Source organism: Thamnophis sirtalis, unplaced genomic scaffold (genome assembly GCF_051295495.1).
Source record: "Thamnophis sirtalis isolate CommonGarterSnake01/CBP01778 unplaced genomic scaffold, rThaSir2_p1.2 scaffold_1, whole genome shotgun sequence".
Taxonomy (NCBI): Eukaryota; Metazoa; Chordata; class Lepidosauria; order Squamata; family Natricidae; genus Thamnophis; species Thamnophis sirtalis.
In genome coordinates this window covers 116,540,465-116,567,433 of record NW_028261381.1, presented here as the reverse complement: position 1 = coordinate 116,567,433, position 26,969 = coordinate 116,540,465, and the positions used below count along the sequence as shown (strand labels likewise).

Genomic DNA, 26,969 nt, shown 5'->3' with positions numbered 1-26,969 from the left:
TTTTTTTTACTACCTACTCGGCCGAACTGGTCTGAACCAGTAGAAACCACTTCTGCTCTAAACTCATGTGGAGAGGTGTTTGATCCATCTTCAGAAATTATTATTGGATGTGTAGATTTAGTTCGAGTAAGGTGACGCCTGATATCACCCAGTGCTACACGATAAATAATAACCATCCCTCTGAATTGGATGTAGAATTCTCAGCGTTTTAGCAGTTAGTCTGCACCGGCAGGATTTACCCCTCAGCACTCTCACTCTACTCTTCTGGACCAGCTATAGCTTACAGGTTATCCCCAAAGACAGCCCTATGTACAGAGTGCTTCAGCAATCCAACTGTGTATTGATTAAGATATCAGTTGCAATCAGTAGAGCATCTTGGTCCATCTGGACCTGGTCATACAGTAGATCCTCCCAGGCACAGCTTCCACATGCTGTTTAAGCAGTAGTTGTTAGTCTAAGAGGGTCCTCAAGTCATGAACCAATTCTTTTCAGGGGGTTGCAATTCCATTCAGAATCCCTACTAAGGTATTCTTCTAGGATTTCTAATGTTTAATGATATGCAACATCTCAGTCTTGAAGGGGTTTATCTAAGTTACTTTGCCTGTCCATACTTTGGCAAACTCCAGACATTAGTTCAAGGTTCCAACACTAATCTTGGCTCAACCTATAGTTAGGATTGTGTCTCCTTCTGAAAAAGAGTTATAATTTTGTTTGGGTTGTGTGAACTATTTGTATTGGTGCTGAGAATCACTTGTTGAGTGGAACGGTTACACAGGTTGATTGAATAAATAAATAAAACAATAAATGTATGATTTCAAGCTCCCCTTTTGCATAAAGAGAGGAATAATAATGGGTAACTTTGCGCCAGTCAGTCTGTCTCAGGCCAATTCACTTCACAGCATTGTTGTGGGGGAAATAGGAGAAGGAAGGAATATTAGGTATGTTTGCTGCCTTGAATTATTTATAAAATATTTATAAAAATAATAAAGGTGGAATTGGTAGGAATTAAATCTGGGAATTCTGTTGATGAAAGGACTCAATTTTTAATTCCCATACATGTCCGGGTCCTGGGAACAATATGGTAGCTACAGGAAACTCATTGCTATGTTTACCTAAAAACTAAGCTGAGGCTACAAGGTTGAGGAAGGTAGCCTGAGCTCCCCTAAGAATTATAGAATATTTTCAATTTTCCATGTAATTACAGACAGGGGAACATTCTGAATGGGAAGGGAGCAGAAGCCAAATTCTGAAAGACAAAAGAATGTGTTTTTGGACACCTATCAAGAGTATATTGCCAAAAAGCAATTTTGACAGCTTAGGTTGGTGTTAATGTTTTATATTCAGTAATGGTTAATGTTGTTCTCCCCTATATGTTCTTTTCCATTATTCTGGGTTTTCAGTATCATCTATCCTCAGCTAGGTTAAAAAAAAAAGGACAGAGCAATCAAATAAATGGATACCAAAGGCTCTGTGCTTATTCTGGGACAGACTTATTTGTTTCTAGTGACTGCTAGGTTATCTATGACTGTTTTCCTAGGCACACAGATACTGTAGATATATCAGTAGTTATCCAATGGATTGGTGTACATACAAATAATGTTGATCTTGAGAAAAACTGGGGAGAGAATGTGAAATTCCCCAATTCTCTGGCACTTTAAAACTATTTTCAATGTAGAAACATTAATCAAATATATAGCAGAATAAGATTGTAGTTTAATTTGTTGTTGTTAAATATATGAAATCGGACAAAAATATTACACTACCTTGGGCAGGTGAAATATGTAAAGTCCTGGGTAGCAAATAAATATACTGACTGTAAACATATATTATTTATCATGTTGCTACTGAAATGTGTTTGAATCCATCTTAAAATAGGATGTACTTAACTGGATAGAAAACTCAAAAGCAGGTCTGACTTAACATAGAATAAAATGCATTATCCTTTTTTTTGCAGCAATATAGCATCAGTTTATAATCATCTACTATTCCAAGATCTTTTTCACAAATTCTATTGTCACATTAGATTCTAGCCAGTCTTGATTGATTTCAAGGCAGCTAAGCAGAGTCTGGATAGTATATGGATGGGAGAATATTGGGACACCCTAGGAATGTAGATTAATCTAGTAATTTTTTTGGGGGGGGAACCCTGGAAAAAGGCAATGACAAATTTATTTTGCATTGCTTTAAAGAAAACAATGTGTACAGTACATATTCTCTACATTCAGAATGAGTCATACAGTACTTAACTCAGCGAGACTAATTTCCACTATTCTATTTTATACTTGATTCCTTTCACGATTTGATTTCTATACTGTAAATTCACCATTTGTATCTGTCTCCAGTACATTTCATTTTGATATTATTAAGACTGTTTTAAATTTTATTTAGTTTTATAGGTTTATAGCTATCTCATCAAACCCCTCCCTCCCCCATTCTCCCATCTTCTTAAACATGGCATGAATAAAGATATGGAAACAAAGAATTGATTCCTCAGTCCTGCTTGTTAAAGGAAAATGGACTAAAAGGGTGACTTTTAAATCAGCTATTAATCTACTTGGCTTGTTAATTAGGATATAATAGAGTTATTTGTATACTCCTTTGCTGAAATCAAGATATATTATTTTTGCAGCATTCCCACAATATAATAAACAAATTATCTGAGGAAATAATTGGTAAATTATCTTGGAGTCTTGGTAAACCCATGTTGATTTCTGGTAATCATGACATTGCTTTCAAGGTTTTTGCAGATTTATTGCTTTGGTGCATTGGAGACTTTTTCCAAGTATCGATGCCAAACAGGATGATCAAATGTTCTCTGGATCCTTCTTTTTCCAATTTGTAAAAAGAAGTCTGGCACTTCATCCATTCACCAGTATGTTCCTTTAACATCCTAGGATGCAGTTCATTTGACCCTGGAGATTTAAACCCATTCAAAGTAAATGGAGTATTCCATCCTTGGCTATGTTTCTGTCAGTCTCAAGTTTTAAGATTTCCATTTGATCTTTCTATTTATAATTGACTTATGGGGGGAGGCAGTCTGTTGGAGTAGACTAAGTCAAACTGGAGCTGAATGGTTCTGTCTGTTCTTCCCAACCCATTGCATTTGCTGTTTCAACAGTTGTACAGATGTACAGATTTTTGTTTTGTTTTGAATGTATCTAAAGAATTTTTCTTTTTAGTATTCTTTGCCAGCCTTAACTTTTTCTGTCTTTCTGACATTTTGACAATATTTCCATGTTGCCTTTGTGTGCTCTTACTTGGTAACCTGAATATGTTCCTCTTTCCAGATGCAAACTCTCTTGTTTCTTGTGTTATTGTGAGACATCACAACACAAGTACAAAAGAGGTGAAACTGATGTCACAACATCATGAGGAATTTTCTCATTGCTTATCTCTTGTTCCCACCTCAGATCTCCCTTTCATTCTTTTTCATCATTGAAACTGTTTTTCAATTCTGTTTTTTTCTTAACAACTTTATTAAAATTTACTTTCTTGAAAGCTAAAGTACATTTGTGATTATAATCAGATTTACTTCTCCTTAAAAGTAAGGGAGGGGTAGCAGTGGCTCAGTGGCTAAACTTGTCGATCAGAAATGTCGGCAGTTCTGCGGTTCTAATCCCTAGTTCCGCGTAATGGAGTGAGTGCCCATTACTTGTCCCAGCTTCTGCCAACCTAGCAATTCGAAAGCATGTAGAAAAAATAGGAACCACCTTTGGTGGGAAGGTAACAGCATTCTGTGCACTTTTGGCGTTTAGTCATGCCGGCCACATGACCCGGAGATGTTTTCGGACAGTGCTGGCTCTTCGGCTTTGAAACGGAGATGAGAGCCACCCTCTAGAGTTGGGAATGAGTAGTACACATATGCGAGGGGGAACCTTTACCTTTACCTTAAAAGTAAGGGAAATATATGGGATTGTACTATAGCACCATAGAGTAAACAGAATATAATAGGATTTAGTATGCATTGGACTGCAGTCTAATATTATTTCTGTATTTCAGTATGGAGAATATGACCTAACAATTTTTCTTGTATTTTTTCTTTTTTTTAAACATACTTTTCCTTTTTATTATTATTACTGACTACCTGATGCGTGGAATACATCTGAAAGCAAAACCTGAGCTGGTGATTGAAAAATTCCCACTGAATGTGCCAAGCTTCCTAATCAGTGTAAAACTACAGATGGATGCCTGAAATAACAGCCACCCCACCTGCTGTTATTTTTTCCTGAGGAGAATGTATAATGTTGTATTCCAGTCTTTCCTTTGGGAAATTTCTCTTTTTTTTCTCAGGCTTTCATTCACTTCTCTGTAATCTATCTGGATTCTGGATTACTGAGCTACCTTACTAACATTACTAACATGTTACACTTGTCTTTACAATAATAGCTGTTTGAGCAGTGGCTAGGAAAAGAAAAAGAGAGAGGAAAAATTAAAATGGGTTTCATTTCTGAATATGTTATCAGTTGCTGACATTGAGAAATAATGTGAAAATTGAGATCAAAGGGGTATCTTTTTAAAATCATAATTTATGACTAGTCAATTATATTGGAAAATGAATTTTTCTAAACAGTTTTCTTTTATATTGTGAAGTAACCATGTAGGTTTTTGATTTTGTACCAAAATACAATATTGAGAAAAACTGAGGTATTTGCATGAAAGATGATAAAATATCCCTCCCATTTTTCCTGCAAAGGTCATGTTGGAGCTGGCATTCAGTAGCATGTACTCTTTAGCACCAAATAACTTACTGAATATAAGGAAGCAATAAGGTGTGCAGTACATAGAGAATTAAGGGGTAAGTTGTGTCTTCTTTGTCTAACATTCTGCCTGCTTGTTATCTATGAAATTGCTGAAGTAATTTTATTTTGCCCTTCTGCCTAAACATACATGCATACATACTTATGTATGGAACACTTGTTGTTTTGACTTGTGTTAAGATGCAGGAGTGATAGGCTGCATTTGCCTGCTGCTATAATGCAATGGGGCCAAAATCATCTCTCTTGGTGGTATCTACTGTGAAATTCCACAGGAAAGACATGTTTCAGATTCCATCTATGTAATTAATGAATGTTATCTGGTGCATCTCCAGAGGAGAAACATTTTTGTCATAGTCCTGGCCATCTGTAACATTATTCCCTGGGAGATTGGACTTAACCCACCGCTTCTGGCTTTCCATAAGGTCTTAAGGACCAGGTTCTGTTGCTGAATCAGAACCCCAATATATATGGTTAAGTCAGTGTTGTTGATTGGTTTGGCTTTATTTCAGCTTATTGTTTGGTTATGATGGTTTTATTCCTATATAGCAACCCAGAGTCTGAGATAGGCAGCCATATAAATTGAATAGGTAGATGATGGATAGATGATTGATAGATGATAGATGATTGATAGATGATTGATAGATGATTGATAGATGATTGATAGATGATTGATAGATGATAGAGAGGGGGAGGAGATGAGAGATATCATGTAAATAAAACTTTGTTGCATTGATTAAAGCTGCTTCACAAATTCTTATGCTCAGGAATGCTTACATCCACCTTTCTTACGTAATATGATTTGGGAGGAATATAGAATTGATTGGTTATGTGCCATCAAGTCAGTGTGGACTTTAGCAACCACAGAGTTAGATTTTCTTCATAACAAGGGGAGTAGGAGGGAGCTATTTGGGGGGAACATGCCAGTTGGCCACTGCTATCTGGTAGCTACCTTCAAACATACAATTATAATCATTTGCAGAAAATATCTCTACAGGAAAAGAGCTGGCAGCTGTGCTTGGTAAGCAGCAATTTATGACATGGAAGGAATTAACTGAGTGCACAGATTTGACTAACAACGTCAAGAAAGCTTGAAGCACAATTAGAAAGCTTAAGAAACAGAATAGCTGCACAATGTAGCAGCCAACCCAAAAGCACACTAACTGCTCCTAATGGTAAACCTCTGAACAAACTACACAAAAAGAAAATGAAATGGCAGGAGCATTAAGAGAATTAGTGTCACAGTGGGGGGAGGTGGGGTGCCGAGGAGCTCAAGACTAAATAGATAAAACCTCAGCAGGCAGGAGCCTTCAAGTAAAAGAGCTCATGGTAGCTCTTTATTTGAAAAATTGCAAGATATAACAACTTAAATTTCCCGGAAAGTGTGACCTTTACAGCTAAATAGCACACAGCTAAAACAGATTAAACTCTTTTCGAATGCCTCTCCCTCTTTTTGGTGTAATGGTAACCCCAAAAGTTAGAATGGGGTAAAATCTGTTTTCATTTTATGACTCTAACGGCATTTGATGAATCAAGTAATGCTTTAATACAAAATAATGCTTCTTATATCAATATGCCTCATATATTGCATCTGTCTTTACACAAAGGGAAAAAACAGTCCAACCTATCAAAAACAGCACCACAAAAACAGACACAAGTAGGGAAGAAAATGGTAAGTGAGCACCTGTCTACCCTAGATGACTTCAAATCACCAGGACCAGATGGACTGCACCTCAAGGTTCTGAAAAAACTGGCAGACAAGATTGAACTAATCCAACTAATCTTAAGAGCCGAGGTGGTGCAGTGGTTAGGGTGCAGTACTGCAGGCCACTTTAGCTGACTGTGATCTGCAGTTCAGCGGTTCAAATCTCACCGGCTCAAGGTCGACTCAGCCTTCCATCCTTCCGAGGTGGGTGAAATGAGGACCCGGACTGTGGGGGCAAGTTGCTGACTCAATTTGCTAAAAAAATTGTAAACCGCTTAGAGAGGGCTGAAAGCCCTATGAAGTGGTATATAAGTCTAATAAATAAATAAACAAATAAACAAACAAATAAATAAATAACTATATCTTTCAAAGATCCTGGAACACTGGGGAACTACCAGGGGACTGGAAAATAGCAATAGCAATAGCAGTTAGACTTATATACCGCTTTATAGGGCTTTCAGCCCTCTCTAAGCGGTTTACAGAGTCAGCATATCGCCCCCACAATCCGGGTTCTCATTTTACCCACCTCGGAAGGATGGAAGGCTGAGTCAACCTTGAGCCGGTGAGATTTGAACTGCTGAACTGCTGAACTAGCAGTCAGCTGAAGTGGCCTGCAGTACTGCACTCTACCCACTGCGCCACCTCGGCTCTTCCCATCTTCAAAAAAGGAAAAAAAATAGATCCAGGAAACTACAGACCTATCAGCCTGACCTCAATACCAGGGAAGATTCTGGAAAAGATAATCAAGCAACAAATCAGAGAAGCAAACAAAGTAATAACCAAATCCAACATGGGTTTGTCAACAACAGATCATGTCAGACTAATCTTATTGCATTCTTTGACAAAGTGACAAAATTAGAGGAATGCCATCGATATAATTTACTTGGACTTCAGTAAGGCATTTAATAAAGTAGACCATAACCTACCACTAGATAAAATAGAAAAATGTGGGTTAGACAACATCACCACCAGATGGATTTGTACCTGGCTGACCAATCGCACTCAACATGTAGTCCTCAATGGAACTGCATCTACATGGAGGGAAGTATGCAGTGGGGTACCCCAAGGCTCTGTTTTAGGCCCAGTACTCTTCAACATCTTCATTAATGATTTGGACAAGAGGATAGAAGGGGAACTCATCAAATTTGCAGATGACACCAAGCTAGCAGGAATAGCCAACACTCTGGAAGATAGGCTTAAGATACAGAAGGATCTTGACAGACTTGAACATTGGGCACTATTTAAAAAAATGAAATTCAATGGTGAAAAAAGTAAGGTTCTACATTTAGGCAACAAAAATAAAAAGCACAGGTACAGTATATTTGGCACCTCACTCAATAGTAGTAACTGAAAGGGATCTTGGAGCTCTTGTGGACAACCATTTAAATATGAGCCAGCAATGTGCAGCAGCTGCCAAAAAAGCCAACACATTTCTAGGCTGCATAAACAGAGGGATAGAATCAAGATCACGTGAAGTGTTAATATCACTTTATAATGCCTTGGTAAGGCCACACTTGGAATACTGTATTGAATTTTGGTAGCCATGATGTAGAAAAGATGTGCAGAGAAGAGCAACAAAGATGATTAGGGGACTGGAGTCTAAAACATATGAAGAACGGTTGCAGGAACTGGGTATGTCTAGTTTAATGAAAAGAAGGACATGGGGAGAGATGATAGCAGTGTTCCAATATCTCAGGGGTTGCCACAAAAAAGAGGGAGTCAAGCTATTCTCCAAAGCACCTGAGGGTAGGACAAGAAGCAATGGGTGGAAACTAATCAAGGAAAGAAGCAATCTAGAACTGAGGAGAAATTTCCTGACAGTTAGAACAATTAATCAGTGGAACAGCTTGCCTCCAGAAGTTGTGAATGCTCCTACACTGGAAATTTTAAAGAAAATATTGGATAACCATTTGTCTGAAGTGGTATAGGGTTTCCTGCCTAAGCAGGGGGTTGTACTAGAAGACCCCTAAGGTCCCTTCCAACTCTGCTATTCTGTTTTTTGTTTACCTCAACTGTTGTTATGTATGTAGCTATATTAAATATTCCTTAGAGTTAATCAAGGTTTTAGCTTAAACATACCTGATGTCACAGCTAGCAATATCTAAATCAGGCCTGTCAAAATGGTGGTCTGTGGGCTGGATGCATCATGCACAGGCCACGTTCACCCCGGCTCCACAAAGACAAAAAAGTCAGGATATGTCATAATATGTCAAGTGATGCAATCGAGTTTGATACCTGTGATGTAGATCTTCCAATATTTTCCCCTTCTATATCAAGTATATGAAGCATCCTCCTCCTCTTCCATCCTGGTGAATTTCTCTCTACTCTGGAACTTGCAGCCCAAGCTTCCTGCATTGCATTTGATCTGCTAACTAGCATCCTCTTTTCTGTTTAACTCCACATATACCTCCTTTCCAGATACCTCCTTAGCTAATTTCAGCCCCCCTTTCCTTTCATGTGGAATAATCTACATGTATTTTTTTTTGAAAACCTCAATAGTTTCCACTCTTACCTATTTCCCCAGATGGAATTTATCAGCTCCAGGACCAATCTGTCTGTTTATAAGATCAGATTGGATGGCAGCCAGTATTTATTTGCTCAGTTCTGGCACAATTACTATTTTAGAATCTTTTATAATGGAAGAGGTATAAAAATGCATGTGAATGCTGATAGTCTAACTCAGTGGTAGTCAACTTGGTCCATACTGCCCAGTAGTGGGCGTTCCAGCTTTCATGGTGGGCGGTAGGGGTTTGCTGTAACTCTGCTTTATAAATTTTATAAAGTGGAGTTACTTCCCTAGTTTATAAATCATCATTACTGTGGAACCAGTGGGCGGTTAGAAAATTTTACTACTAACAGAGATACAAAAGTGGGTGGTAGGTATAAAAAGGTTGACTACCCCTGGTCTAACTGAACAAATATACAGTAATACTTTGGACTAGGTGTCATGGAATTACTTAAGAACTGTTCAATTGATGTCTAAAGACAGATGATGTTATCCATTCACAGTTGTGTCTGACTCTGAGCAATTCTATGGGCCAGGTCTCTCCACATCTTCTGATCTTGCACTGCTTCTTTGAGTTTTCCTATAATCTGGCTGGTGTCAGTTTGATAGTGCTAAAAAAAGGGTGTGTGTGAGATAATATTGTATTGTAGCATTATTGAATAGGGAACAAAAAAAACCCTTCAAATCCAAACAACTACTAGCCGACATAACTTCTATGCTACCCATATAAGTTATGTGAACATGTAATTCTGAAAGTTCATCTCTAGTGGTTGAGAAATTCATTCTGCAGCAGCCTAGATTTCAACCAGGAGAATAAAATATGGGCCTGAAGATAATGGAGGGGACGACTGGCTGAACTGGAGAAAATGCTGTACAGGAGTGACATGAGAAAAGGTCAAGTTAAAAATTGTGACAGTGAGATTGAAGCGCCTTCCTTATACCTGTATTTTCATTACACAAAGGTAAAAGAGGCGGGGCTGCAATTAAACTGCTGAAAATAATATTTTTTTAAAAAAATCCCACAATGAACCCTGCTGGTCGGGGGAGCGGACTCTGATTATAAGGAGTAATCTATTCCCCTTACCATTCTTACCTTGTTTTATTGCAGGGGTGGGAAACTATGATCCCTTTATGACTTGTGAACTTCAACTCCCAGAATTCTTCATCCAGCCAGGAAATCTGGGAGTTGAAGCCCACAAGTCATAAAGGGGCCATAGTTCCCGACCTCTGTTCTATTCTCTAATCTCCCACATCCCTCATTTGTATTTACATGCTTACTCTGAGACGGCCCAAAGTTTTTCTATCATCTGGATCAATATTATGCGGCAAGTCAAGTATACTTCAACGCCACTCAATTAATGCCTTTATTGCAGTCATTCTAATGCACTGCACAACACATGAAAAGATAGGAAAAAAAACCCCTGCAGCAGCTGTGTGAAAGAAGGAACTTAAGAACCCAAAACAGGGAAATATATATATGTGGTTGGCTTAGCAACAGCCAGCTACTTTTAACATGGGTGCATAAAAACTCCAGCAACCAGCCATTTGGCTAGGATTGTGTGTTTCAACACTCACATCCTCAACTTATGTCTGTAATTGAGCCCTCACATTTGGTTGTAACGCATGCTGATCATAAAATGACCACTATGTATCTGTGCCCAATTTTACAATATAGTCATTAAGCAGATGTGATCATACAGCAAACAAATTGGTCATAAAGTAATGCCTGATTGTAAAGCAACGTTTGTGGGTATTGCGAATCCATTGATTGCTATGGTTTTTATTTTTTGTGGTGCCAAAAACTGGAAGTTAATGCCAGGATCTGGCAAAAACATCATAAATGGCAGTCACCTGACCACAAGACTGTGCAAACAACTGTAAATGTGGACTGGTTGCCAAGTGTCAAAAATGCGTTCATGTGGTCAGTGGTCTCCTAAAATAGTATGGAATGCAATATCTCTCCATTCACAATTGTTTGCAGTGGCAGCAGGGGGGGGGGGAGATTGATTAGGACAAAATATCTGACAATATCTTTCATACATCAGAGGAATCCCATTCTTTGAACCCATTGCTGAGCTTCAGGAAAAGAAAAATGGAGGACAATACTTGAAATGCTCCTTTCTGGGCAGCTGTGTGATTTGAACACACTTCCTCTTAGAGAGACATTTGCATTGTGATGGGAAGTGACTCATGACTGACATTCAAAGTGCTGCATCACTGGAGCACCTGGGAGAACAGCTGCCCTTGACCCATGCAGCCCTTCCATGGATCAACTCCCCAGCCATGCTGTCAATACAAGGATGAATGATGGGCAGAACACTGAAATATCAAATGCAGTGGTTAGATGGAAGGAGCATATTTTTGGTTTCTGTTTTGATGACTTTTGGGAAAGTATATGTTGTAGGTTTTAAGAATATCTTTGGTTCACTCTTGCTACAAAACTTCGGAAGCCGAAGACTGGAGGTGTAGGGGGAAAAATAAATTAATCAGTTGCCTGAGACATAAATTCCACTGACTTAGCAGAACTTGCACCCTCTTACACATACATAGGATAGGACTCTAGTATCCATGTTGGTAATTATAGACTAGCATAGATCCCAGATAGATTGGGCTTCATAGCAATTGCTTTGGGAAATTGTAGCTTATTTAAGAGTCACACACAGTTCCTTTAGAGCAGTGGTTCTCAATTTTCCCAATGCCGTGACCCTTTAATACAGTTCCTCATGTTGTGGTGACCCCCAACCATAAAATTGGTGTCTCGGTTCCTAAGACCATTGAAAATATGTGTTTTCTGATAGTCTTAGGTGACCCTTGTGAAAGGGTCGTTCGACCCCCAAAGGGATCCCGACCCACAGGTTGAGAACCACTGCTTTAGAGGATGAAATTGTATCATCAGACAGAATTGCTGCTGCTTCTGTTTTAGATAAATAGATAATTTTGCACACATGCCTGAAACCTGCTGCTAAAATAATCATTCTCCTAGGCTGATGACAGTCCGTATTTCAATCCTCTGAAATATTCATCAATAAGGGAAGAGTTGCTGATTGCGATACTTCTTTTCTTTTCTTTTCTTTTTTTTTCTAACACCGGGAGGAGGCAGACATTTGAAGCCACCAAGCAAAGCGGGAGGGAGAGCTTCGCTTTTCGCTGCCGTTTCCCTCTGATTGCGCTATTGAGAGACCTTTCAAAGGGGTGGGGGAGACCCTTGGAAATGCAGGAAGGGCTTCCTGTAATGCCTTTCTGATCGGTTTCTCCCTAGGGAAGGGGGCCAGGCGGAAGCGGGGGGGGGGTTTGGCTTGCTGTGAAATTGGGGGAAGCAGCTCCGTTGGTTCTGGCGCTGAGGGGATTGACTGACAGTCTGCAGTGCAGTGGAGTTGGCGGGGCTCCCTATATGGCTAAGGATTTAGCTAGATGCTAATGCCAATCGGGAAAAAGAGCTGAGGTGAGCCTGCGAGCTGCCGCGGAAGAGGCGATCGGAGGCTGAGCAGAGCGCGCCCCCCTCCCCACTTCCAGAGCCATGGCTGAAGGGGGCGAAGGAGGGGAAGACGAGATACAGTTCCTACGAACTGTAAGTATCCATGGGTGCATCCGTGTCGGTGCTTCTAGATCATGGTGCTTCTAGATTGTTTTCTCCTCCAGGTCATCTGAGCGGGTTCTAAATAAGGTTTCTCCCCAGTCCCTGGGCTCTTTTTTTTTTTTTTTGGCTTAGGAGTGAGTCTTGGGGGAAGTGGAGAATCTTATTAACAGACCATTCGGAATCAGACCATCCCCTCGGACATTCTGTCTCGCCTCAGATCTGCCCACCGACCTCCTCGGATCGAGGGGCTGCCTCCAAAGCGAGAGTTGGCTTGGCCATTCCCAGGGTTCCCTCCGGAGCATCCTTGCTCAACTTTGTACTTGGGCTTTTGGAAATGCGGCACCGCCAGATCCCTGCCCTCTGAAACTTCTCTCCGGGTTTCTGCTGCTTCTCTGCGAAATCCGAGAAGGTTGGCAAGGGGCAAGAGGATCCGGGCTGGAATTTGCGAGCAAACCTTCTTGCAACTTCCCACCCGTTTCCGAGCAAGTAGAAAGGATGCTCTTGCCTGAACGCCAGGGCTTCCAAAGTAAACCAGTGTCGTTTCCTAAGCTTCCTTTAAGGAATGCAGCACTTTTCTGAGAGAAGGAGTGTTGGGCAGGGAAAGAACCGAGTGTGCTTTTCGGAATGCTCCCAAAAAAGAACTTTCACGTCCTGCCATAAGCTTTTAAAACAAACTGGAACGAAGAATCTGAGCCACACGTTAACTTTACTGGGCTGTGGTGGGAAAGACTCCTCTCACCTCTCCAGGTGAAGTCCTCCGAGGTTGACGTATGGTTGGGGAAGAGTCCCTCTGCTTACTTCTCCATTTTTCACCTTCCCGAGGAGCAACTCCATCAGGGTCAAGTAGCCCTGTTGAGCTTCTAGTGTAACTTTTTAAAGGTGGATTTTCCGGCATAGATCTTCTCCATATCCAACGTCGTTGTCAGCTGTTATTAGAGGAAAGGGATAAGAGAGATGTGACAAAGGTCCCACGGCTCTTGGGGGAAAAAAGATGCCAGCTGTGATCAAATATCACGCTCGCTTGCTTCCTGAAATCTCCTGATGGAAGAGCTAATTTCGGTGAAGAGCACTTTTGTTCTATAACATTTTCAGTGGCTTTATGAGATGGAACAGACACCTGTCTATACAGGGAAGAAGCTAAATATATATTCTAGGCGTTAGATGATTTATTGCATTTAATATCGTACTTTACTTCTTTTTACTATTCCTTTCTGGCTTGGCACTTTCCAAAGTATATCTTTGATGCAAAATTCTTCCAAACAGCTAAGACCTTCATTTAATATCCCCACTGAATAATAAAGCCAAAAAGCTTCCCCCCTTCCAGACAAATGATGTATATCTTCTGCTTCCTGAAGTGGCTTCTGATGAAATGGTTATCTGTATTCTTTACCCAGCATGTAGAAACTATTCCCATCTTTCAGTGAATTTGGAATATTTTTTTCCTGTTCAGCATATGATGTAAAGATATACTTGCTTTTAGGAAGCTTCTTCTTGGCACTGGTATATAGTGCAGAGATTGGACTGCTGTTTCTCCATTAACAGTACTCTCTTCTTCCTCTCCCTGCTCGTTCCAGTCTTAATTTCCATAAAATCTAAACTGTAAGCATCCTTTCCCTCCCCCATATCAGAAAACTTACTCAGTGAGAGGTAGTGACTTCCAAGACTTTTTTTTTAAAAAAAAATCTTTATACCATACCAAAGGAGCTGGTATAATTGATTAACTTATGGCATATTACTATGATTGCTGCAATCATATCAATATTAATTATTCCCTGGGCACAGCAACTATGTATTAAGGCATGCCCATAACATTAAAACACTTTAAAAACATAATCTGTGTTTCTAGCTTCTTTATTGGAATAGCTCATAGCAATAATTAAACTTGTGACATTCTAATTTATAGGGACTGATTTTTTTAGGAAGTGTTAAGGAATAGCTTTTTATGTGCAACATACTCCTATTCTTCTTAGACTGGCAATGCAACTGTGGACGTGACGGGTCTGATTAGAGACAAGATTCATAGTAATAACCTTGAGAGGTGCTCTTTTCAACAGATAATTGTTGAATATACACAATAGGATTTCCACATTTTCCCCACTCATTGACAGCATCAGCTCTTTTGTCTCATGCCTTGTCATCTTTATTCTGATTTATTATCCAAATTGAGTAAAAATAACCCATATGATTTCATTGTACTTAGACACCTGATTTTTGGAAGCAGTTGCCCTCTGCCTTAGAAATGGGTAAATGTTAAGAACCAGTTCAATAGTACTAAAGATTTCTGCTTAGTTTTAAATTTTGTATTTTGATGTTCAGAAACTGTGTTATTGTCAAAAACATTCAGTACATGTGTCAAGTTTCTGCGGTTAAGGATTTTAAATGGTGCTCCTAGAGAACCAGTTAAACCTGTTGGAACTTGTCTGTATCTACATTGGAAGGGAATTTTGCTATTTTTCACCATTTGATTTCATCACTTTGTTTTGTGGGAAGTTATCATCCAGCCCTCTCCCAGAAAAATGAAATATCCTAGGAAATATTGAAAAGGCAGAATATTTCTCTGGATGTGAGGAGAAAGAGACATGTTTTGAAAGACAGAATAGTTGCCTGTAGCTTCCTGCCCATCCCCACTGTTAATGAGCCATTAACACGGCCGAGTTAGTCCACTTTACATAATAAAGACTTCACCAGCAGCTTTCCAGCTACAGGAAAGCATGATAATATTGGCCCTTTACTCAACTGGCCACATGGCATCTGAGAACTCATCCATACCTGGATTCAAAACACAGCCTAGAGAGTAGCCCCTGCATGGCCCCATGGGAGTCTGACAACCAATCAGAATACATTTCTTACACAGGAACAGGAAACAGAGAGGTGGAATAAACAGGTTACAAAAAGCCTAGCAAGCCCCTCTTTCAGCCCTTCTCTTCTTCTCCATCAACATTGAAGCATGTGATCACCTTTTCTGTTCAGGGCTCAAGCCATGTCCAACAATAAACCATCTTTCCAAGCAGCCTCCATGTCTCCAGTGTCTTTTTCTCCACTTAGAGCTGAACCCAGAAGGACATTTCTTTCATCAGTTTTAAATATATTTAAAAGGACTTACCAATATTTCCCACTTTGTTGAACTCTAGTCCATAATTTGCTATATGCCTCATATGCTTTTTTTTCCAAATTTCATATAAAATGTGGAAAAAGAACATATCAAGCACAAAGCAAATTATGGACTGCAGTTCAACAAAGTGGTAAATAAGTCCTCTAAAGTGGGGAATAGTGGACAATCAACCATTTGAATCAACATTGCAGATTTTGTGAATAGACACCCTCAGGATCACATATTTGAAAAATGAAAAGTAATTTGATTAGCACATTTACTGCCTCGTATAAGGATAGCACAACTAACAGCCTTATAAAAAGGTGTATTAAAGATTAGAAAAGTTAGGCTTTAAAAATTAGGCATAAATACAGGCACCACAGGTACAGTAGGATTGTTGTGTGCAAGTGTTGGTGACAATAGTGATAGCAATAGCACTTAGAATTATATACCGCCCCATAGTGCTTTACAGCACTCTCTGGGCAGTTTACAATGTCAGCATATTGCCTCAAACAATCTGCGTCCTCATTTTACCGACCTCATAAGGATGGAAGGCTGAGTTAACCTTGAGCCTGTCAGGATCAAATTCCAGGCTGTGGGCAGAGTTAGCTTGCAATACTGCATTTTAACCACTGCACCATAAATGGCGATCAGTGATCAATGATGATCAATGCTACCCAAGTGGGATCCAAAGAGATGAATCTCTTTTGATAGTGAATATACTTCAGGAATTGACCATTTCTTCCATTGAATCTCTTATGGCTAATTAATAGGCTTAGCTGTTTGGGTGGTAATTTTGTAGATATTTATCCATAGAGCCCATGAAAAGGCAAGGAGAACAAGTGAGAAAATGTACATCAGAACGTGAAACCCACAAGGAAACAATTTACATTACTTGCATCAGAAATTGGGCACAAATATGTTGTGTTCTTGTGTTACTGCATATATGTCATTTTGATGTTACTTTGATTCACTGTAAATGCTTCTGTGTATAAGAGAAGTTTTCTTTAATCATTGGAAGAAACACATAATTCTTTTTAGTTTAATTGAGGGGGAAAAACCTCATAAAGAATTAGGCTTTGACTATTTTGTTTTGGCTGAATTCCTAATAACTTTTCAGGCTTCTGTTTCTGCGGTTTTTGAGAATTGTAAAGATTTGAGGGCCAGAATGTAAGGATGCCAATGGCAGATGCAAAGTACAATTATGTGTGAATCAAAACTTGGCATATTTCAACACCTCTATAATGCTGTGTCCTTGAAACTCAATCTTACTTTAAAAAGTTGGGGAGTAAAACAATATTATTACTGCAAAGAAAACATGATTCTTAGATAATGGCTTGTAAAGGCCACATAATGGACTATGGGAAAAACAAAATTTAAATTAGAGACATACTGGTACACATTACATAAGATAATGCATGTCTAGTTATAAGTTTTACATATTTGGTTTATGCAATATCTTAAGGCATAATATGACTTTGGTTTAGTGTATTATATGTACCCAGCATTGTGGTTTAGAGATTATGCTTATGGTTTAGCACAATGTGTGAACCCTGCTTAGTCACAAATCATGAAGAAAACCATGGCTTAGAATATTGGATAAATCCAAAGTGTCCAGTGGAGTTTATCTCTAATTATGTATGTATAGAATAAGAATCTTGCTATCTAGCTGCTATAACACAACTGCCTTGAGAACAACTTTTGGAGCTATTTCATGAACTGACTTGAATTAGACTTCGTAAATATTCAACTATTGCTTACATGTCCCTTTACATCTTAAATAGATGTTTGATGGCAATGAAAGAGATTTTGATGTAGGGTCTCCAATGCTTCCATTGTTACAGATGAAACAATCTGAACATACTCAGTGCATTGTTAATGTTATTTATATGCTTGGCTGACTTACTGGATTATCATTAGTGTGTTTAAGGTCAAGCTGGGAATCAGTCTTGTATTTCCTCTTATACTGAGACTTTGGAAATCATTGGGAAACTAGAAACTGCAAGAAAGGCTGTGGAAATAAGGAATAAAATTTAATTCTATATGGTAATCAAGATATTGCATTATGTTGAAAAAGAATTATACATGTTCCATAAAGACAATTAGAATAGGGGGGAAAGATATATGCACACACAGTTTCCATTGTTCCTGGCTTACCTAGGCAAAGCTTTTTTGGGGGAAAGCTACTTTTCTGCTCATTTCATACCTGCAATCCCAAGCCTTGAAGCCATAATCATCGTCTATACAGAAAATTGACTATCATTGTGTCTACTGTAGGCAAATAAATACAGATGCCTTAGAATGAAAATTAACTATAGGTTGGGGATGGTTTTCAGATAAACATTTAAAATGATACTCATGAAATTAACTTGCCATCATTTGCCAATGAACTAGTGATGTTAATACTTTCTGAAAGATTACATGGAAGTAAATTTGTCATAATTGCTGGAAGCCCAATGTCCAAAGAGAGAGATTGAGAGAGAGAAAGAATTTTGATTTTGCTGGGGATAAATCAGATATGACAGATATTGTCATTTTGTCCTATTTGTGAGTTTTCCTGGGGCATCTTATTGGCCACAGCTGGAAAAAGAATGTGCCTTCAAGAATCTTCACAACAATTTTAGAAAACAAGACATCATTTCTGATTTGGAAATCATGGATTCACATAGCACTTAAAGTCAAAGCTAATCATGGTGCTATACAAATATTTTCAGGATAAAACCCACACTTGGCCTTCAAGTGACATCTTGGAGCAACACTTCAACAAACAAGTGGTCCATAACAAAGATGTAGATACTATCAGCTGCTCAATGAGACAAGAATGAAAATGGCTATAAATTGTATCTGCATTTGTGTTCCAAAACTGATAATCCTATCAGATCCTTGACAGTTTCTGAATGAGTAACAGTGATAGAACCAAATTTCTACCCAATCAGATTTAAATGTTTTATGCTGTGTTGCAGTAGCATCATCTCAGACGAGGAAACAGATTTACTATTATCTTTAGCTCTATAACATCCATTAATAACATTAGATGGTTTCTATTTTTGGTGTTCCTTCTGCCCATTGAAAGACGGCACAGAATTAAGTAAAAATCTTCCATCCATTGACAGCCCTGACAGGCACATCCAGGACAAAAAAATAAATGCATTTTAAAATTAACTATAATGAAATATATACAGTTAATGCGATTACTTCCCATATATATCATACTTTCCCTTTGCTAGTTGATAAATTTTGCAGGAGCTCTGGGAACTAATCCCAACTCATTGACGGTACTGCATGTGACACTGGGGTGTGTGTGTGTGTCAGACTGTGAGCCCCTTTTGATTTATGACCTAATCCCCAGTAACTTACTCTTTTAATGTAAGCAGTGATCATTTTCCTGATTCATGCATATTTCTCCCTTATAGCAGCGCAGCAGAATATTTTAAAAAATATTAGGAAGAACATTTCAAAAATTGTTAACTGCTATAGCTGATAAGTGTTTTAGTAGGTGTATGAATTTAACTTTTGGAATGGTATATTAAACTTGAAGATATTGTACCTCACTTGAAAATGGCCATTTGACTATTGTATTAATAAAGCATTTAGAGCAGTGTTTCTCAACTATGGCAACTTGGAGATGCGTGGACTTCTCCAGCCAGCCTTGTTGTTGAAGTCCACACATCTTCAAGCTGTCAAGTTTGAGAAACACTAATTTAGAGTTTAATGTGTATATATTTTCTTAAAATTGAAAGAAAGGAAAAGTAAGTAGTTCACTTTCATGGTATCCAACAGAATCATCACATATTTGATTAATACTGGATCAGAATCACAATAGAGCCAATAAAAGTAAATTACAGTGAAAATAATTATACTATATATCTATTCAAGTCAGAATTGTTATATATCCACGTAGAAGAAGAAAAATGAGGCTTGATAAAAGCATAATCCAATTAGTAGGGTAGTAAAGTCATGCAATCAAGAAATGTCAGATCACAAAGTTTGCAGAGTAAGAAATGAGAAAACCAAGAACGCAGGTTTTGGATTGTAGGAAACTTTAGAATCATGAGAAAGAAAATTTCTATTAGCAAACTTCTATCATCTTTTTTTAAAAAAATAGAAAAGTAGAATGTTAGCTGCCAGAGAATCAGAGTAGCATATTCCAATAAAATATTTATGGAGATAAGAGTCAGACCCAAAGAACAATAAGGATCAGTAAAATGCTTGACAAATAAATGAATAAAATAAAATAAAAAAACTTCTAAGAGGAAATATATAGAATATATATTTAAGAAATATTTTCATGTCATTTCCCCCCCCCCCCAAATTCTTAATGGTCAGAAATTTGGAGACAATTCACTTGCACTGAGAGTAATGTTGCTAAAACATCCTCCAAAATCAGATGCCCCAGAAGACATAAAGATCCATCAGTATAGCAACAAAACTGATATTTTAGCTTCGACACTGGCAGAGCTTCACAGTCATGGGACTTTAGGGAATGAGGGTTTCCAGAAAATCAGTTGGAATAACAATGGTAAATAGGTGCAATGGTGTGAGAAGGATTTTTAATTTTCTTTCTTTAGTGATTTTAGCTGCAGCAAAATTGTGAAGAGACCCTTTTTGAAGAGGCTATATCTATCAGTAAAAATGCACATCAGTCTGCAGCCCTAGTTCCACAGACTAGTTGCACTGATCACTGAAGTGGTGGGTATATAGATGACATGCTAAATAGTGATTCATTTAAAATGTATATGACAGTTTCTCTGGATAGCCAAACCGAAGGAAATAGGGGAGGAGAAAAGCATGAACAGAGGAGTTGGCCGGGTTCATTTTTACAAAATCTGCTAAACTACAAATTAAGTATTGCCTCTGAACACAGCCACTCCGTTCCAATATCAGCAAAGGGCAAGCAACTTGCCAGTTGGGGGTTTTAGGCTATCTCCAAGTTAATTGCCATGTGTGATGAGCAACTTTTTGGCTGCAAGGCCAGTCCTGAAACATTAAGAAATCCATCAGGATCAGGACTGTTTTGGCATTTATCTTGCCTTAAGAAATATGGACTGGGACAGCTTTTTTTTATAATCATGAACTGACAACATCATTACAACATAACATCTCAGAAAAGTCTGTTGTGTGGCAGCTACTGGACTGATTGTGTTTGATTTTGAAGTACCGTGCTACGTTGTGTCTGCAATTTTCAATTTCCAAGATATGTGTAGCTTAAAATTCTCCTGAGCAAGTCCTCAAGTCTGATTCTCACTCAAGGATGATGCAGACATCTCGATGTCTGAAAATAGTGTAGAATCATGACATGGATGGTTCAGAGAGCTTTCTTTCTCATAGGCCACACAGATCACACAGCTCTCCTTTACAAGCTGTGTGTTTATCCTCACAGTTTCCTAGTTTGCTCTTCACGTCCTCATTTTCTTTCAACAGGCAAGAGCAAGACTGGTGCTGAGATAAAACTTCTTCCTTAGAACATCATACCCTGGGTTGCAAAATTGAAGAATTTGGGCATGCATTTCACCAATGCCTTTCACATGCTGGGGTAGTTTTATATCTCTTTGTGGGAAAGTAATAGTTTTATAATGCTATTATAAATTAGGGAGTGCTTAATCATGAGCTACGGATAATAGTTTCAGTATTTTTCTTCAGAAATTCTGTCTTTTATCATCATATGACCTACTGCACAAAGTGGAAAGATGCAGAGTCTGGGTGCCTGTTAAGAATTTTGCTGCACTGTTTTATTCTTGTTAAGCTTGTGAGCAAAATAATGATCTGCAAAGAACTGTCAGGTGATATGCCCTTATATTTTAAGGTGCCATTCCTATTGTTATTGTCAGGTACTTTGTTGCTATGCTGTTATGCTCTATATCAGTTTTTTTTTAACCTTGGCAGGTTTAAGATGCGTGGCCCATTTCCTAGAATTCCTCATCTAGGATGAAGCATGATGAAAACCAGTTGAAATATATACATCTTAAAGTTGTCAAGATTGAGATGCACTGCTCTATGTGAAAATAAGAATTGGATTTACAGTCTTTTTCCTAATCTTAGTGTCAGGTTCATTGAATAACTAAAAAGCTAACTTGCCATTTATGATGTATATCTCTAAAACTGCATTCTACCCCTGCAAGCTTTGTTTAACTGAACAGAGCCTCAAGGCTTTATTGTATGCCTCATGTTTGGAATATCCTTATTTTGCAGCAACTGCACAGAACTTTATACCTTTTATTAATGAATAAAATAGAATTTCTGTTTGCTAGCTGCTTCTTAAATCTGCAGATGACCTTGGTTTTCTTTCTGTAACTTTTTTTCTCAATTACAATATGACCTAAGAATGCTCAAGAAGAATCTTGTATCACTTCCATTTCAAAATTGAGTTGGTGGTTGTGGTGGTGGTGGTGATGGCGAGAAATCTTGACAATTACTAGCTTTTCCTTTCTGTGGAATCCTGTGGAATTGCCTTGCCAAGTCATAGAAGATCAGATAAAACATAAAAGTCACGAAAATAAAATCAGATTGATTTGATAACAACTTCAGGCAAAACAAATCAGAATGATACTTAGTGAAGAATGAAAATAATAATTCTTGGGAGGGGACTATATAGGGAGGGCAATACTATTATTCCTACATCAGATGGACACAGTCTCTGTTCAAAGGAGATGTATCTTCCTTCAGTAATGGCTATTGGGAGGTTTCTTTTCAATTAATGCCATCCATAATAGGGATTTGAAGATAGCTGGATACAAGTTGTTCAACATTATTTGTTAATCCTTATTGAATCCTTCTAATTATTTGCCTTCTTATTTTTGCAATGTCTTATTAGCCTTACAGCAGCATCTGGCATCTTTCACACCATTCATTGTGTGTAATTCATATGCATCTGATGCCAGGAGTCATTAATTCTTGTTTCACATCTACCATAACATTCATTGTATTCTGTTAGCTGGCTTTGTTGGTTGGTTGGTTTGCGGCGCTCGGTTTGGAACAGTGCTTTGACTCATCACATTTTTGTTAGGACTCGAGACCTGGGGTTGGCAAGGTTGGAAATAGAAATCTGTAAACAGATAAGTTTTAACTAAAGATGATACCTAAATATTGTTTTACCTTCAATAGTCCAGGCAAAGAAATTAGCAAGAAGCAGTCTATTATGACAAAAGGGCAGAAAAAAAAACCAGAATTAAAAGCCCAAGACATAAATACATATGTATTCTAGACTCTTAAGTCTAGAGTGGCTGATTCTCATTTTACTAAGTAACAGTATCTACTCTTATCAATCCTACATGTATCCTCACCTAGTCTTTGTTGTTGCTTTGAAAACTTCTAAATGCAATTTGAAATCCCAAAGATAAAGCATTATAGCTCAGGTCTATATGAAACATCTCCCTGTTCATCTGTCTTAGCTAAGGTGTAAATCTGTATAGTATAAAATTCCTTTTAAATCTATTTCACTAAGAATTTAATGTAACTATAAAAACTGTATTATATTAATCATATTCTAAATTACATTGGAGAGCTAGAATCAGGTTGTTACAAACTGCCAACTGTTGTGATAAAGACCATTTAGTTAGTCCTTTTGATGGAGAGACTTTAAAAAAACATTGTTAAATAGTTATTGCTTGTAGAGCTTTATTATCTCATTTCTCCTGGACATTCAAAGTCAGCAACAGTTAAAAGGTTAGTGAAATATTAGAAAACTAAAGGGTATGTTAGAAATGAAAGAAAAGAATCTTGAACAATCCTTCATATAAAGGTAATTTCATTTATTTTTGCTTTCCATTTTTTTGTCCAGCAACATTTCTAACACACAATCTCCCTCTAAATACATGTCTTCTTAGGTATAAATAATGAAGATGGATATTTAAATGTTTGTTATATATTTGTGTCTGATTTCTTCCAAAAGACATCAATGTGCAGTTAAGCAGAATGTAAATATAATGTGTCCATACTAGAACACCTCAACAAATGGGAGCTCATTTAACAGGTACTTGCTCTTATGAGGAAGCTAAGCTACACTGGATACATCTAGTTTAGATAACAATGGTGATTTTCCAAATCATATATGACTTGCAGGTAACTAGAGGACAAATTCAGACTGGCATTTCCTTATATAACATGACATTTTGAAATCAGTCCTCAGCTATATATTTTTTAAATGTAGGGTCAAATAAATAATCATGCATTGACTTATATGTTTTTTTCTTATAGTTGACCTTGCAGAAACAAAACTTCGAAAATCATAACAAAACACACACAGATGTCTTGTGGAAGAAATCAGTCACGTTGATCCCTGTGATGCTTTAAGTTTGTCCACTATCTCTTTTTTAACCTTTTGTAAATAAAGTTTAGAATAGCACTTAAAAATGTAAACAAAATGAAAGGAAGTTGTCATACTATCAAGTAAAGCACTAGCCTCCCGAATAATTTTTATTTCCCAAGCTGCCCTTAGTTCCACCTAAGCCACATTTGCGTTGCTACAAAATAAAGGATGGCTGCACCTCAGTGCTTTGTTTGTGAATGCCAATATGTTTGAATGTTGAATGTTTATTTCATTTGTATGCCGCCCTTTCCCCCCGAAAGGGGGACTCAGGGCGGCTCACAACTCAAACCAGGGAAGGGGGATACAGACAAATTAACAACAACCCAAAACAATACATAATTTAAAAACACACAACAATCATACCATTCGAGATAGGGGCAACGGTTCTTTAGCCCCAGGCCTGTCGGAGCAGCCAGGTTTTAAGGGCTTTGCGGAAGGCCTGGAGGGTGGTGAGGGTGCGAATCTCCACGGGGAGTTCGTTCCAGAGGGTCGGAGCAGCCACAGAGAAGGCTCTCCTCTGGGTAGTTGCCAGTCGACACTGGCCGGCGGATGGAATTCGGATAATAAACAGACACAATGAAGTTTGGGGTCAGTTGTGAGGGTTATGGTTAGGGCAGTAGTGGGTTGCTAACCGGTTTACTACCAGTTTGCTCATGCTTGCACATGCAATGCCTCTGCGCATGCCCAGAAGTGGGTGGAGCCTCCCGCTGCTGACACTACCAGTTTGGCTGAACTGGGCCAGATCGGGAGCATCCTACCTCTGGGTTAGGGCTTGTCTTTTTTGCTAAGGTCTGCTCCCAAAATCTCAGACGTTCTGGTTGCCCCTAAAAGAATGGCTTTCATTGGTTGCAGAAGACAGGTTATTTGTTTTGTTGTTGTTGTTGTTGTAATGAGAAATATATCTAAAGAATCCAACTGTAACTTAGTGGAAAGTATCAATCATGATGTATTTGAATTTTACTTGTATATAAAAGTTTAGAATAGCATCATTCATTTACAGCTCCATAATGAATGCCCTTTTATCTATGTAAGAAATACTTGGTGGCTTTTAGGATGGAATAATGTTACAAGCCGTTTATATGGACATCTTATGTTATTTTCCCTTAAAAGCTTTTTAAGAGAACCACGTGATTTAGTCTTTTGTCCGATTTTGTAAAGGACAGTTTTAGCCTACCCTGATTTGATCTAATTTTAAGAAAATCTCAGAGCTCTAATACAGTATTAAGTGATATTCTCCACTCTAAGAGGAGTCCTGAACATATTTGCTTTCCTTTCGAAGTAAATGTGATTTATGAATCCAAACAAATTATTAGTTTTAATGATAATATAGGGAAAGAAGCAAAAATCCAGTTATAGTTTATAAACCTGTTTGTTTTTAACACCAGTTAATGGATTTGAGTTTGTTTGGAGATCCTAGCAGGAAGCAAAGCTAATTTATATTCTTGACCAAAGAATGGCACATTCCTGCCATAACACTTTCACCAGCTTTGCTGTCAACCCTGGTCGTAACCACAATAGTTATGTGTAGTGTTGAGGTACTGGCCTAGTAAACAGGAGATTGTGAGTTCTAGTCCTGCCTTAGGCATGAAAGCTGGCTGGCTGACTTTGGGCCAGTCACATTCTCTCAGCTCAGTACAACTCACAGGGTTTTTATTGTAGGGAAAATAAGAGAAAGGAATATGTACGATTTTAAACATTAATACTGAGAATTTCTATAGATTTCCAGTGGTTTATATGATAAGATTCCAAAGAATACATGTACTGTCACATTCCTTTTATGAGTACAGCAGATCAAGACCAGAGTAATGTCGGTATCATCTTTGTAAAGTTACACAAACACACACACACATAGACAGAAGAGAGAGAGAGAGAGAGAGAGAGAGAGAGAGAGAGAGAGAGAGAGAGAGAGAGAGAGAGAGAGAGAGAATATCACACACACACACACACACACACACACACACACACAGACAAAATAAATCTTCATAGTGATTCCCCAAGAAGATCAATAATTGAACTAATTGAATGTTCAGACCTACACTAGAAGAATAAATTGGCTTTTGCATGAATTACATGCTCAGTTCCCTTTCTTCTCATCAATCAACATCCCAAATGAAGCAAGTAAATTGAAGCTTGCTTCAGCATACAATTATTAAATACTGTAGTTCTAAGTCAATGAGTTTAGGAATACTTGAAAAAGTATACGGCTACAACAAAATGAAAAATATTATTCACTTACAGGAATAAACTGTGTGTGCATGTTCGTGTGTGTCTGTATGTGTGTGTGTGTGAGAGAGAGAGAGAGGGAGGGAGGGAGAGGGAGAAGGAGAGAGAAGTTTATGCTTGTATGGGTTTAAAAAAAAGAAAAAGAAAAACGTCATTAAGCCATAGAACTACATTGTGGTTGTAACTTTGAACAGTCACTAAATGAACTGTTGTAAGTCAACAACTACCTGTATTATGCAATATTTCAGTGAGGAAGCCAAGAGCTTTCATTAACACTCCAACTTGTGCTCTCCAGAGAAAGACTGAAAATTTCAGGGAGTGCTGGTTTCAAATCACCTGAGGAATACCAACTTGGGCAAATAAACATGGCTATGAAGAGTTACCGTTTATCTTTTGTAAAACAGTAGATCAGAAATCTAATTGTCTTTGTTCCTTGTTGTTGTTTTATGAGGTAGGCCCATAAAAGAGGCAGTGCAAAATTTCACCAAAGTATGAATAGAAAGGAAGAAGCAGGAAATTGGATAAAGGGGAAGAGTGTTAAAAGATATTTTTCCTCTAACTATAAGAAAGGCTATTACTCCAGATTTATTGCTCATAGAATCCTTATGGATATGCCATTTTTAAACTGTGATCACTAACCAAACGGGGGAAATATGTAGGTGTAAATACCATTTCATTCCTTTTTACTTCCTCCTTTTGTCTTCTTTCACTTAAATTGATAATACTGTCATGACTCATCTTCCAAGGTAGTCCATAGCTGTTCTGCATCCCTTATCTTGTATTTGGACTTTGACAGATGTTGAATGCA

The 26,969-nt window shown here is 38.1% G+C and overlaps 1 protein-coding gene across 1 annotated transcript in view; it reads left to right on the top strand.

Annotated features, from left to right (window-relative positions):
• The first annotated feature begins 12,318 nt into the window (after positions 1-12,318).
• RYR3 (ryanodine receptor 3) overlaps positions 12,319-26,969 on the top strand; it is a 287,040-nt gene continuing 272,389 nt past the window's right edge. Inside the window, exon 1 of the mRNA XM_087723025.1 lies at positions 12,319-12,533. Within this exon, the coding sequence (XP_087579151.1) occupies positions 12,483-12,533 (51 nt within the window). The 5' untranslated portion in view covers positions 12,319-12,482. The remainder of the gene's footprint in view (positions 12,534-26,969) is intronic.